The sequence below is a fragment of the Hyperoodon ampullatus genome (genome assembly GCF_949752795.1).
Source record: "Hyperoodon ampullatus genome assembly, chromosome: 12".
Classification (NCBI taxonomy): domain Eukaryota; kingdom Metazoa; phylum Chordata; class Mammalia; order Artiodactyla; family Ziphiidae; genus Hyperoodon; species Hyperoodon ampullatus.
The window spans coordinates 86,059,014-86,073,959 of record NC_136925.1 but is presented as its reverse complement, the minus strand read 5'-3'; the positions used below and the strand labels follow the sequence as shown (position 1 = coordinate 86,073,959).

The 14,946-nt window shown below is 36.1% G+C and overlaps 1 protein-coding gene across 1 annotated transcript in view; it reads left to right on the top strand.

Moving 5' to 3' along the window:
• Nucleotides 1–14,946, top strand: part of PDE10A (phosphodiesterase 10A) — a gene marked incomplete at both ends in the record, with an annotated part of 588,101 nt that overhangs the window by 465,744 nt on the left and 107,411 nt on the right. Inside the window, one exon of the mRNA XM_079716917.1 lies at nt 4,162–4,190. Coding sequence (XP_079573043.1) covers nt 4,162–4,190 — 29 coding nt within the window. The remainder of the gene's footprint in view (nt 1–4,161; nt 4,191–14,946) is intronic.

Here is a 14,946-nt window from a genome sequence, read left to right as displayed (position 1 = left end):
TCTATCTTCTGGTCACTGTTTCTCCTCTCTGGATACATAGTATCAATGCGTGACTTCTTAGACTTCTTTTCTTATACTACAGGGTGAGCACTGAAAGCCGAGAACTTAACCGTGGAAGATTTAGTCAAAATAACTGTATATTGTACTTCAAGGAAATGATAATCAATCTAAAAAGTTTTCTTTTTAACAATATTAACACACATTTATACATGTATAAATTATACACGACCATAATTGTTTTCATTTCAGACTTGTAACATGATATACTGAAGAAAGAATAATTTGTAATTGAAACTAATTTGTGTGTCTATGTATATAATTTATAAAATGTGTATGTGTTTACATACACTTATAGATTAAATACATATACATATATTTTAACTTAACCAAATCATGGACAATTTTTCATGTCAATAAATAAACATAAACATTCATCATCATTTTTAGCAGCTGCAGTCTTGAATTATGTTGAATCTGTTTTCTTTATTGTAAAAAAATATTCTTTTTTAGTAGGAAGATTTTAAAAGATCAGCAAAGAATAAAAATACTTAAGGATCATAAGAATCAATCAAAACTCTTTAATGCTTGGTTTTAAATGGATCTTTTTTAGATCTATAATAATTTATTAAACTTATTTTGTTATTCTATTTGTTATTTTTCTTTATCACATTTTGTTTTTCTTTAATGATATTCACTTTTGCCTATAGTTTTTATGGCTCAAATAGTAAGAAAATTTAATAATTTCTTATTGATTCTAAAGAATATGAGTTTTAATGGAATTTTTGTCTACTCTGTATTTCTGGAGCTCTTACTTCAAAGCTAAACACCAGAGTAAAGATGAATATTAGAAGCAGACACAGAACTTTAAGTCAGTCATCATAATGTAAATTCCTTTAAGTTCTACTTATAAATTTGGATTCATTCCTGAAATCCAAAGAAATATCAAAATTGATCACAAAAAACAACATACAAATATGTGCGCAGTTATAAGGATTCATAAAATATTCAAAATTAAGTACTTGCTGAACGGTGTACTTACTAAGAAATCCTCCAGGGGATTTTTTGTTGCATGAGCTATTCTTCCTAAGGCTTTAAAAAATTATTAAAATGATGTTTACGTTGAAGACGGTTTCTTTTTTAAAAAAATTTTTTCTCTTTAACAAGCATCAATATTCCCTTTCTGAAATTATTTAAAATTTTTTCTTGTTTATTCTTCCCACTAGAATTTAAGCTCCTTGAGAACAGGGATAAATGCCTGGCACATAATGGATCCATAGTACACATTTCTTGAATAAACAAATGTGTACAGAACCCTAATGCCACATAAAAATTAGTGTCTGCTGTTGCTAACATTTTTGTTGCTAATCTGATGCTCATGACGGACTCAAAATCTGTCATCCATGGAAATTTCCTTCTTTTCTATGATTGCCTGTCCCTTCATTTTTAAGTGAGCTTCATTCCTGAACCATGTGAAATGCCACTCAGACAGTTTAGCTGGGAGTACATGTTGGACGTGCACAGAGACATTCCAGAGTTGTGGGTTTTTAGGAGTCATTCTAAGTTGTGGTCTCTTAACCTTACATTGAAAATGCTTTTGTGGAAAAAATTATTTTTCAGTATCAAATTATATTGATAGGATGTTGTCTAACTTCAGGTTTATAAGGTGGCAAAAGAAGTCAGACACCTTGCCAAAAAGTAAGACAGCAAGTGACTGGCCATGTGGGCTTCTGACCACAGTGCACGCTCTGAGCCACTAGCTGTGCCTCCTCTGCTATTCGGTCATCCTGTCCTCTCCATTGTGGATGAGAAAGTGAATGGATTGTCTGCAACATGCTGAAACTTGCCTAGGGCAAGAGAGTTCAACAAAATGAAAATTCCAAGTATAGGAAATAGGACGGAAGCCTCCCTTATCCTAACAAATTCACTGGACCCATTAATTTCCTCAGCTAAAAGACCATGTTCCCTAAATGTAATGGACTTGACATTCATTTAACAAAAATTGTTTGGCTTCTAAGTTGGAGGAAGAGATAGATGATATATTTCTAAATCTGTACATAAGGTGAAAAATCCAGAAATAAGTTATAGGTAGCATTTTTCTTTCAAAAACTTTGTCCATAAAGCAAGAAAAAAAATTGGTTTTTATAAATACTTATCAGTAGAGTTTCTTATGCACACTCAAGTTTGAGAAGCACTAAGCAAAACTAAAGGAAAAAGCAAAGGGGACATTTATGTACAGATGTCTGAACATTCGAGCTCTTCTTCCTTTGAACTAACTTTCAGATCGTACTGATGACTGGAGAGTGGAAGGTGCCAAAGGGTCACAGCTCGAAAACTCCATTCAGTCCCACAGTAAACTTGTTCACACAGCTGCTGCTTTCCTTTGCATGTTTTAATCAACCTTGAATTTTCAACCCTGTTCATTGAATTTCTTAGATAAAAATTAAAAATAGTTAAAAACATATATGCCTCTACAACTTTATAATCTGTTAATAAATTTGTTGTGATGATTAAATCGAAGAGTCTCATCTTCAGAGAGGTTTAGAAAAGAATAAGAGGTTAGGAGTTAAAGAATAAATGAAAATGTTTCTATGATATGACTTCAGTGTATAAGGTAAAATAAATGTTTTTCCTATAACATGGTTACATTCTTAGGGAAATCAGATGCAATGCTCAAGCCATTATGGAACAATTATAAGAAAAATATATAAGCAAGTATGTATTAATACAGTAATACAAAAAAATAGGAACTGCTTATTGAACGCTTACTATCTGATAGTCCCAAGCTTGCTAATTTTGAAAAGGTTCCCAGGTAAAGGCAACATACAGCAATTTTTGAAGTGTAATTTACTTTAAATTATGAAGAATCCAAGGGGCATGATAGATGGGGTATTTTTGAAAGATAAATTGAGTGGGTGAGTGTGTGTGTGTGTGTGTGTGTGTGTGTGTGTGTGTGTGTGTGTGTGTAGGCATGATTGCCAGGGCAGATATTGGATTCAGGGATCAGCTTAGAGGTTACTGGTTGATAGGTGATTTGGAACTAGACTTAATGTTATTTGTGGAAATGGAAGGTAAGCAGTAAATCTGAGAAAGATAAGAAAAAAGAGGAAACAACAGGACTCGTGGTTTAGTTAATAAGAATATTGAAGGAGAAAGAAGCATCACAGCCCTCTCTGGACTTGTGAACTTTGTCAGTGTTAAGATAGGTTAGGCTGTGCTTTTTGGTAATGTAGAATACATTAGAAATCTGGTGTGTTAAGTGTGTGCTGCTGGTGGTAGTTAGAGAGGGTTTGGTTGCTAAACAAGACACAAGATAGCAACAGCATGAAATTGAAGGCTGCCTCCCTGTGAGCGGTCTGGAGAGGCCCAGCTCCAGTCACCCTTCTTCTGGAAGGGCCATATCAACACCTTTTCTCTGGGTCAGAACCGGTTACCAGGCATGGGGTACTCTTAACCAGTGGACCTAAAGTGGAGTCTTGGACAGCTTGTGTCTTATACCCTGCTGGTGGACACAGGCATATTCTTGCCCTGTAGCCAGATTCGTGGGGAGAGCCCTTCAGAGGGCCTCAACTAGACCAGGTCAGTCCATGAGTCTGATTTTACTAGTAAAGAATGCTGACATGCTGGTACAAACACCCCCGCCAACTCCTGGGATCCATGGTACAAAGCAGCACTATTAATAGGTGTGTTTCATGCCTTAACCAGGGTGCCATGCAGGCACATGTCTTATTTCAGCAAATTAGAAATGCTGGAAATAACCCTCACAGCACAAGTGTCAATGACCATTTGAGATATTCATGTGGGTTGTGTCATTTAGAATATTGCAAATATCACAAACCCTTTTCTAGGTGTATTTGATAAACCACAGTGTAGCCATATTTGCAGGCAGTACCATTTTAGAATCTCTAAAAAGATAATCTTGAAAATGACTGGCAAACTGTTGTGTTATTTTATTTCCCTCCAAAATTAATACATACATCTACTCTAAACTTATTGTTTAACTTTTATTTTACAGAGTTTTAAAACCAAATTCCTAGATTTCACAAGCGGAGGCATTGCAAATAGCCTTCTAGTTTATTGAGCGTGAATGACATGTTCTGTATTTCAGAAACTACTCAGACTTTCTAATTGTAATTTTTTCTCTCTTCCTTCTCCATCCCCCAGATGAATCATCTCCTAAGGAAGTCAGCAGGGTAAGTAATGTGAATATCATTTTTGTTACCACAATATAGGAAATAAATTCTTTTGTATATTTTCAGTGCTCTAACGTGTTTAAGTGTTAGAAAAATAATTACAAAAAGTGAGTGCCCTCTCCAAAGTATCACTCATCAGTATGGAGTAAAGCCAGTGAGGAGAGAGGTGTGAAATTGGAGGCCTCAAACTGAATACAGCTAACAGATGCGTTCCATTTGGCCTGCACATGCTTATGGAGTTTTCTGAATTTGTTGCCAACATTTAGATATTGAGAGAGTGAATATTAAGATTGGATTTCTGGCTTCTCTTGAAAAGCCATAAGATAAGGCAGCACTGATACTGAGTTCCCATGTGGCGACGGTTTGCTCAGGCCGCTTCCTCACCGTCCCCTGCTCAGTGGCTTTGCACATGTGCTATCGGGTTAACCCTGCCTTCAAGTTCATGCACCTTGTTTCTGGGAGAACAGAAGGTGACTACTCGTGAATTGAATATGTGATATTCTTCAGTACTTTTAGAAATACTAAATGCACCATTCTCACGTTCAAGAGAAATACTTAGTGTTAAAGTTATGAGACTTAACAAACTTAAAAGCTTATGGGGTATGAGTATCGAGAGCATTTTAGCATGCCATGTTTAATGCTACAAAATTATAATTCTGTAATTACATATGAAAAAGAATCTTAACTGTATATCCTGTTTACAGATAAAGATCTTAAAATGTGGATTCAATGTTGAAAATAATCAGAATTGTATCTGATGCACACTTATGTAAGAGATCACTCTTTATCATAAGATATAAACTGAAGTACTGTTATCAGGATCACATATATAGATATATTCCTTTATTTTTGATTATCTGTAGAAAGGAATCTTTAAAATGACCAGGGCCATTGCCGGAGACTGGGCAGAATTCCCTCTGTCCCTAGCAACCTAACAGACTCTTAAGGTTTCTATAAGTCTCAGGGTTTTCCTGGGTACATGCACTATTAACTTCACATTTACAGGGTTCACACCTGGAAAGTTCCCAAGACTGAGTGCTTCAAGGTATGTCAGGGGGCAGAGGGATCAGCCTGGAATTTTTACAGCTACTGAGAGCAGCAGAAATGGCTGAAAAGCCATGTTTGAGGATAAAAGAAGATTCTCACAAGTGGACCTGGGCAGTCATAAGATACTGGGGTGTTGATATTGGCAAAGCTACTATCTCAGATCTCTGAGATAGTACCAGGTGTCTATAAATCCAGGACAGTAGGAAAAAAAACTACAACTTACTCATCAGTATTCTTGTTTTAGAATAACTTTTGTTTATAGGGAACCCCTGACCTCAATTTAACCTTTATAGCCCTCAGAAGATTTTAGACATTGTTGTTTTTGAGGGAAGTGGGAAAAGAGATGCCCAAAAAGGTGGTTTCAACCCACCCCGTGTTTTCCTTACACCCTGTTCTGCTCACAGAAAAGACCAGAGCTGCCCTTGTGATACCTTGCTTATTTCAATATATTAACTCTATCCACCTGTTGGGTGAAACTCACCCTTCGCCTCCAGGGTCCCCCAATTTAAAGATTTTGTACCATACTGTCTGTCATAAATGATTTTGTTACTGCAGCTCACTCTTACAATTATAAGGCAGGTTCTATTTAGGGAGAACAGCTATATAGACAAGGAGTAGACTTTTTAATTGAATGCATTTCTATATATTTTAGTTATGCAAAATATCGCCACAAGACATCTTGGATTCAGATTGCCACCTACTTCTTACTATGCCAGTGCCTTCTTCTGGGTGAAGAGAGAAGAGATGCAGACAATAACACACACTATCTTTAGGCCCATTAGATATGATGATAAACTATACATAGTCATTTTTTCTTTGCTATTATTTTATAAAATTCTTTTACTTTATGCCAAATTTGGAGAAAATACAATTCCAGGTGAGAAATGCTAAATATATGAACTGATAACCTAGAATAGTTAACAGTTGCCGGATCTTTAAAAGTTTTTTTTTTTTTTTCTGAATATACCCCAGATCTTGGTCAGTTCTGATACATAGAATTTGCATTATAAAATAGTATACCAATGTTTTAAGTTAAAATTAAGATTTAGAAATACTAGTGCAAACTTTTGGTAGATGGTGACTTGCCACAGGGCACATCCATTGTCAAAAGCATGCTCTTTAGTGATGCAGATTCTTACCCCTCCAGGCAGTTCTGGTTATTGTGACATACTTTCTCACTTAGCGCCAAACAACCTCTCTTTAATTGCCATCTACTAGTATTGTTTTGACTTCTGTAGCAGCTCAAAAAGGGCTATACCCCCTACTCCATATGAGAGCTCTTTAATTAGAGGGATTGTGTTCTGTCTTTCCCAGTGAGACACACTCACTTAAAATAATTTTCTTCCTGTGGGTAGGGTCTGGGTTGACATTCTCTGGACAAAGTATGCATTATTAATATATATTTTTAGAAGGTGGAGGCAGTGCCATGACATTATAGACCAACTGTGGCTTGACCCTGATAAGACGAGGTAGGCCAGGTAGCCCTCGGAAACTATGTGTCTGTAATAGAGTTTAGGGAGGATTAGCTTTTCCAAGAAACTATAGGACATTTCTGGTTATTGATCCAGAAATGGAAGATATTTTTTCCATGAAGTCAAGTCAGATCTATAAGTCTTAAGCCCTTTCTCCGTCCCCTCTTTCTTCCTCTCTTTCTCCTTCCATCCCTCCCTCTCTCCGTGTCTTCCTCCTTACCTGCCGTTCCATAGACAAATATTTCTTGGGCATTTATATGCCAGGCACTGTTCTAGGTTTTAGGGATACAGTGCAAAACAGTATTCCAGTTATCATAGTATGGAAGGTGGTGGTGGAGACAGTTGCAAGTTTTTTTTTTTTAATTTATATATATCAGGCAGTGATAAATATTATGATAAGTACATAGAAGAATAAAGCAGAATGAGCTGCTAGAGAGTGACGGTGGATTAGGAGTGGACTTAACTGTAGAGACAAAGCCAGGACAGAGGATGTGGTGCTGGGGGTGTGAGTGTGCAGCCAGGGGTGGCTTACCAGGGTAATTGAGGAAATATTATGGGAGATGAAGGAGGGAACCATGCTGAGAACAGCAGGAAGAGCACTCCAGGCAGATGGCACAAGTGCAAGGGCCCAGAGGCAGGAAGGTTCACGTTACAGAAGGAGGTCATCTGGGCCAGAACTGAATGAGTGCAGGAGAGAGCCCTGGTCAGAGAGCTTGAGGCAGGAGGGGATCTAGAGGGATGTGGTATCTGTCATATCTGTGTCATTTGTTTTCATCTAGTCAGCAAAGTTAATCTTTTATTTTACTATTATTGTTGTTGCTATTGTTAAGTGGTTCCAGCTTCTGACAGGAAAAGAGAGAGAAAACAAGGTAAGAAGAGTATTTGGGTGCTGAGTGCTAGAATATGAAAAATTTAGCCAGGTCTAGAATTCTTGGGTACTGTCTTTGTCCCTCAAACTGCTGTAGATATGTTTCATTATATTCTAATTTTTATATAACAGTTTTAGTCTTATGAAATATGTCCTGAGGAAAAACACTGATTCGAGGCTACTTGGTCAAAGGACACAAATATTTTATGACAATTAATATACATTGTTAAGTTGGTTTATCAAATTATTGTTCCAATTTAAGGTTTCATTTTAACCCAATTTAATTACCAATTATATCCCTTCTTGTGTAAATGGCATGCCATTATTTTAATATTTTTATTTAAAGAAAATAAACATATTGCCATATGTTAACTATGTTTCTTTTGTGTGAATTGCATCTCTATGTCTTTTGCGTGTGATATATTCAAAAGAACTTCTCTGGTATAGTGTAAATCACACTTAGATTTGAATTTCTACTTTGCCACTCTTCATCTGAGTGACCTTTTAAAAAAATAACTTTTAAAAGGCTCAAATGTAAAATGGGGACAAAATCTACCAAACCTAAGGTATACAGCCATAATAGGATGAAAATTTATATTCTTATATTCATTTTTAGAACACCCAAAATAAACTTTTTAAAAGCAGAGGGAATTAATGAAAAGATATTAATGGCCCACAATTTAAAATACAGGCTTGATTAATAATGAAAAATATATTTTCTTAAATACATCAATAAAATAGGCTGTGTTTGGCAATCTATTCAAGAAATAAGAAAATAACAAATATTAAGGAATGCGAAAGGAAAGATAACTATAGTACAGGCAACAGGGCGAGTGTTAATAATTTAATAAGGAATAGTAGATACTAATGCATTTGAAACATTAGATATAATGGGAAATTTTAAGGAAATTATAAATTATTAAAATTGATTGAAAAAGAGTTAAGAAACCTAAATATATTGTTAACCAATGAAAAAAACTGAAAAGTTAGTAAAAGACCCCCTAAAATGGCATGATACCCAAAAGCTTTTGCTGGATAATTCCACCAAACATAAAAAAGGAGAAAATTCCTACATAATATAAAGTATGTATTTCCAAAGCTAAGAAAATAACTTATCTCACTCAAGACAGAATTTTATTCCTAAAACAAAAATTAGAGCATTCTACAAAATAGAAAAGTATTGACCAGTTTTACTAGCGCAAACGTAAGTGCAGAAATCTTAATAAATTCAGCAGGACTTTCATTGCCAAGGGTGGTGGTAGGTAGAAGGCTAGTGCAGTAATCCTGGTAAGAGATGAAGATGGCGTGGACCCGGCTGAGGATGATGGAGGTGGGGAGAAGTGTTTGGATTTGGTAGACTGAATTCTACGTATATTTGGAAGGTAGAGTGAACAAGCACTGCCGATTAATCAGATGTCTGGTATAAAAAAGGACAAAAAAGAGAAATGATCGCATCGAGGTTTTGCCTGAGCAGATGGAAGGGTGAGTTGCTATTACTTAGATAGGAGTGTTTGCCAGAGGGGCAGGTCAAGGTGTGTGTGGAGGAGGGGGAAACAGAGGTCACTACTGGGTGCTTAGTCTTAGATGTGCTAAGTCTGAGATACCTAGTAGATTTCTAAATAGAGACGTTAAGTAGTTGGCTGGATATTTGAGTCTGGAGTCTAGGGAAATGATCTGAATTAGAGATATAACTCTGAGAAGCCTTAATAATATGGATGAGTTAAGAATCATCAGCATGTAGGATGGTATGTAGAGTGGTGAGGCTGGATGAGATCACCTAGGAAGTGCGTGTGGTTTGAGAAGAGAGGATAAAAGCCAAAGGCCCGCCCTGGCACAGAACATTTAGAAGCCTGAGATGGAAGGAAGACCTACAGAGACTGAAAAGAGGTGTCCAAGGGGCAAGAGGAGGACCAGGGGTGTGTGCATCCTGGCAAGGAAGAGAAATTATGTCAAGACAGAGAGAATGATCACCGGTGTGTTAAATACTGCCTGTATTTCAAGGGTAATGAAGCCTGAGAGTTGACAAGTGGATTTTGCAATGTGGAGTCATTGGTGACTTCAGTAAGAGCTGTTTCACTGGAGAGATTAGGTTGAGTTTGAGACAGAGAGAGAGAGAGAGGGAGAGAGAGGGAGAAGGAGAGGGAGGGAGATGGAGAGGAAGAAGAGAAATTGTAGGCAGCAAATATAGACAATTGTTTTACGGAGTCTTGCCTTAAAAGAGAGAAGAGAAATAAGGCGGTAGCTAAATAAGGAGTTGAGATATTTTTCTTGAGATATAATTGACACATAATCTTTCATTGGTTTCAGGTATACAACATAATGATTCAATATATGTGCATAGTGTAAAATTATCATCACAATAGGTCTAGTTAACATCCATCACCACACATAGTTATAAATGTCTTTTTCCTTGCGGTGAGGACTGTAAGATTTACTCCCTTTAGCAAGTTTCAAATATCCAATACAGTCTTATTAATTATAGTCATGATGCTGTGCATTATATCCCCAGAACTTACTTATTTTATAACTGAAAGTTTGTATCTTTTGACCACTTTCCACTCTCCACCCCTGAGATATTTTCTTTTTAAAATGTTTGGTTTGTCTTTTTAAAAATGGGATAAATGACAACAGAAATATACTAATGGAAATAATACAGTAGAGAGAGAAAACGTGATGATTTGGGACAGAGAGGCAAGTTGGTTGCTGCACAGTCCTTGAGTGCTCAAGGGGCCTCACCCGCCTTCGGCAGCCTCCCCAGTACACATCAAGTTTTTTCCTTCACAACTAATTCCCATTTACTCGCTTTCAATTTCTTTTTATACCATATCAGTCTTAAAAAGAATTTTTAATTGGTTATCAGAAAACAAATATAACCAAAGAAACAAAATAGAGGAAGAAACAGAAGTGGAGAAATAAAAATTGGAATAGTCAGTACTTTTCTATGAATAAGCAGGCTGTTAACTTCCAGTTATGTGAAACTGAACCAAAGTAGGTTGCTTCACTTATGTAAAGTTGACCTTAAAAATAAAAGACAGTTATTTTACCAGCAAGGTATGTTTTTTTCAGGAGTAGCAGAGAATTGCAATTTGGGATAAGAATGTTATAGCAAAGACTATAAGCAAGTCCAGACAAAGAAGAGGAATGGCCTTTTACAGAGGAAAAGGGGAAGTTTGGAGCGGCTTTTAATAAGCAAGGAGTCCACTGAAGGAAACTGGGTGTTCAGAGTGTAGTGTCTTTTCATTGGCTGAGTTGTGACAGTCTCTTGTTGGCTGGGCTGTGCCTGGGCAGTGTGAAGATTTTCTTTTCTTCTACTGGGTAGTTAGGTAGTAAGCAGCCTTCTCCCAGTTGGAGATGCAAGGTAGTCTCTTCCTGTTTGGGGTCTGCATGAGAGTTCCCCCTTCTGCCCTTAACTGATTCCAATTTAAATAATGTATCCTTTATTTATTTTTACATCTCTTAGGGAAGGATACCAATCAATTATTCTTAAGGACAAAGTTTTTATTATCATTACTAAATTTCATAAAAGCGCAAATCTGTTTATATAATCTTACATCCATCTTTAGTAAGTTTCAAAGACATACTATTAAAATGTGGTTCACTGTTCAGTAAGTGAAGGTGATATACAAACAGCGAGAGTAGGTAGACACATGGTAGAATTATCTGGAGTAATTTTTCATGTTACCTATACCCCGCCTCCAGTTGATAATCACGGGGCTCATGTGCTGTGGCCCAAGGATAGAAGTTAGAATGTGTGGAGAAGCAGACAGAAAGTATGTCTTCTAAAACCTCCCTATATATAATTTACTTTAATCAGGTTTTGGCTAAGAGGTGGGGTTTGGACAGTTGAATATGATACGTAGAAACAAGGCCCTAGAGGACAGGCAGGTCACGGTCGCATTGATTATCAGCATATCTGTAGGATGGAGAAACCAGAGCGGGCAGAGATGTAACGTTCCTATCAGGTAAAGTGAAATTCTGGCATTTTGAATTTTAAATATCAAAGAGCCCAACAAGTATTTCTCACCCTGATGGAAAATCACCTACTTTCCTGAGGAATACTGGCTGGAAGCCTGCAGGCAGAGTCTGTGTTTTCCATATCACACAGGTCAAAATAGCTTCAGGCACTCCAACTTGAGTTTTGTGGAAACCCAAAAGAAAATATCTCATAAAGCATGGCACTGTTTGTTTTAGCTAAATTTCATTTCACAGGCTTTGCCGCTAGTTATTAACTATAGCCATAGAACCCTGTGTGGAGTATCAGTTCTAAGCACCTCGGTTTCCTGAGAGAATTAGTTGCAAAATATTTCCCTATGTAACTGAATGCATCAATCTGCTATACGAAAATATTTCATTCTACTTACATACTGGAAAACGGTGGCCAAAGATAGTGATTTTTGTTTGCTTGTACTAAGGATGAACCCCACAATCTTAACAATAAATTAAACATACCAATCATCTGTCTATTAAAGTTTGTTCCTGATCAGTGATAATAAAATGAGATGAGTGATGTATAGAAGAATACAGATCCTATTAATCATGATGGTGGTGATTAAAAACAGTATCAAACCATTATGATAATTCTTTTAAAAAATGGGAACTGAACACATTCTTCTTTCACAAGATTTTAACTTATTACCTGTTTTTTAAGACCATTCTTGGCAACCACAACTTTATTTTAGAATATAGATGTTGAAAAGTATTAACAATGGAGAAACAGTATTAAGTTTGGTCTTAGTAGAGTTTGGTCTTGGCCACAGAACCAAAGGCTAATTAAAGGCCATTGTTTTGTGCACATTTCCTTATTGAATGAAAAACGAAAATAGTAATGATCCAGCCAAAGAGTAGTTGTGCATAAAATCCAGTTTCTCCTAGATCACAGTTTATTACATTAAAGGTGGCAACAAAGTCATAAATATGTTTCATTTTTGCCATAGATGTTATCACAAACTGATATTTGCTTGTTTATCACATTCTCCTCACTGGGATTTAAATTCCATGATGTTAGAGCCTTATCTGATACTTACAATAGTGCTTGACACGTTGGTGAATAAATATTTGTTTAAAAAGACTTACTTACTTACTGACATTCAGAACTATACCTACTAGGTAAAGCCCTTACATACTTCTTTTGTTTCTCTAACCTTCTCTTTATTCATCTTCTCCTGATAACTTAATTTTTTTTTTCTATTAGCAGTCTTAAACATATCAGAAATGTTTACTACTTGAGTGATTTGAAACTATTTTGTCTCCTGGAGTCATTCTTCCTAAATTAAATTTTTATTATGAAAAGCCCTTTCATCTCATGGACATTTTTGCCCTAAATTAAATTAGTTAATCATAGTCCTTTGAAAACTTAAGTGTTCTTTAGGAATATTCGTTTTTATTATTTCTGTCCTTGTGTTGAGCTGATGATGTGTTTTCAGAAGAATGCCTCACTCATTTATAGACTCTCAGCCTGCTTGCTTTCACCACTTTTACCGTGAATTCACTGTCTTTCCTGAGGGTAAGCTGTGATCATCTGTCCTCATGTCCTGCTTGTTGCTCTTCTGCCTTCCTCCGGTTTTCTCCATCCTTTGCAGCTTTTCGTAAGACGCTTCCTCTGAACCAGCGGTAGCCTCCCCTCTGCACTCAGTTATGTGGCAGGACAGGCGAGGCAGCTTCCCCTTAGTGTTAGGATAGGCTCAGGATGAATATCTACTAATCCCTTGCTTTCTGTTGAGGACTTCTAAACTTTTAAAATGAGCATTTGCAAACGGGTCAGTAGCACCCTCTTTCCTAGCCCTGTTCTCTTTTTCTCCCATGATGCCTTTGAGGCCACAGGTTTCCTTAACTGTTCATTGCGATTGCTCATCCTTCGAGCAGTTAGAATTCTTCTGCCTGTGGTGTTTGTGTGAAATAAATGACCTATATTTACAATTTATTTTCCTCTAAAATACTCAAATCATTTTGATAACTTGATCTTTAACATATAACATAGAAAAATGTTTGCCACTTTCTTGTCAAATTAAACATGCATTTACTTTTTGACCCAGGAATATCCCTGTCATGTATTTACGTAGTATAATTTTGTTTCTATTTTTTTTGAGAATTAGGTATTAAATTTTTTTTTTATTGAAGTATAGTTGCTATACAATATTATATAAGTTACAGGTACGCAGTTTAGTGATTAACAATTTTTAAAGGTGATACTTCATTTATAGTTATTATAAAATATTGGCTATATTCTCCATGTTGTACAACATATTCTTGTAGCTTATTTTGTATGTAATATAATAGCTTGTACCTCTTAATCCTCTACCCCTGTATTGCCCTTCCCCACTTCCCTCTCCCCACTGGTGACCATTAATTTCTTCTCTATATCTGTGAGTCTGCTTCTTTTACATTTTATTCACTAGTTGTGTCTTTTAGATTCCACATATGATATAATACAGTATTTGTCTTTCTATTTCTTATTTCACTTAACATAATGCTCTCCAAGTCCATCCATGTTGCTGCAAATGGCAAAATTTACTTCTTTTTTATGGCTGAGTAGTACTCCATTGTATATATATAACACATCTTCTTTATCCATTCATCTGTTGATGGGCACTTAGGTTGCTTCCATATCTTGGCAATTGTAAATAATGCTGCTATGAACATTTGGGTACATGTATCTTCTTGAATTAGTGTTTTTGGGGTTTTTTGGATATATACCCAGGAATGGAATTGCTGGGTCATAAGGTAGTTTTATTTTTAGTTTTTTGAGAAACCTCCATACTGTTTTCCACAGTGGCTGCCCCAATTTACATTCCCACCAGCAGTGCACAAGAGTTCACTTTTCACCAACATTTGTTATTTGTGTTTTCTGAGGATAGCCATTCTGACAAGTGTGAGGTAATATCTCACTGTGGTTTTGATTTGCATTTCCCTGATGATTAGTGATGTTGAGCATCTTTTCATGTGCCTCTTGGCCATCTGCATTTCCTCTTTAGAAAAGTGTCTATTCACTTCTTCTGCCCAATTTTTAATCAGTTTGTGTTTTTTTTTTCATGTTGAGTTGTATGAGCTGTTTATGTATGTTGGATGTTAACCCCTTATCAATCATATCATTTGAAAATATCTTCTCCCATTCAGTAAGTTGTCTTTTTGTTTTGTCAATGATATCCTTTGCCGTGCAAAGCCTTTTAAGTTTAATTAGGTCCCATTTGTTTATTTTTGCTTTTGTTTCCTTTGCTCTAAGAGATCCAAATAATATTGCTGTGATTTATGTCAGAGTGTTCTGCCTATGTTTTCCTCTAGGAGTTTTCTGGTATCTGGTCTTACATTTAGGTCTTTAATCCATTTTGAGTTTATTTTTGTGTATAGTGTTAGAGAATGTTCTGATTTCATT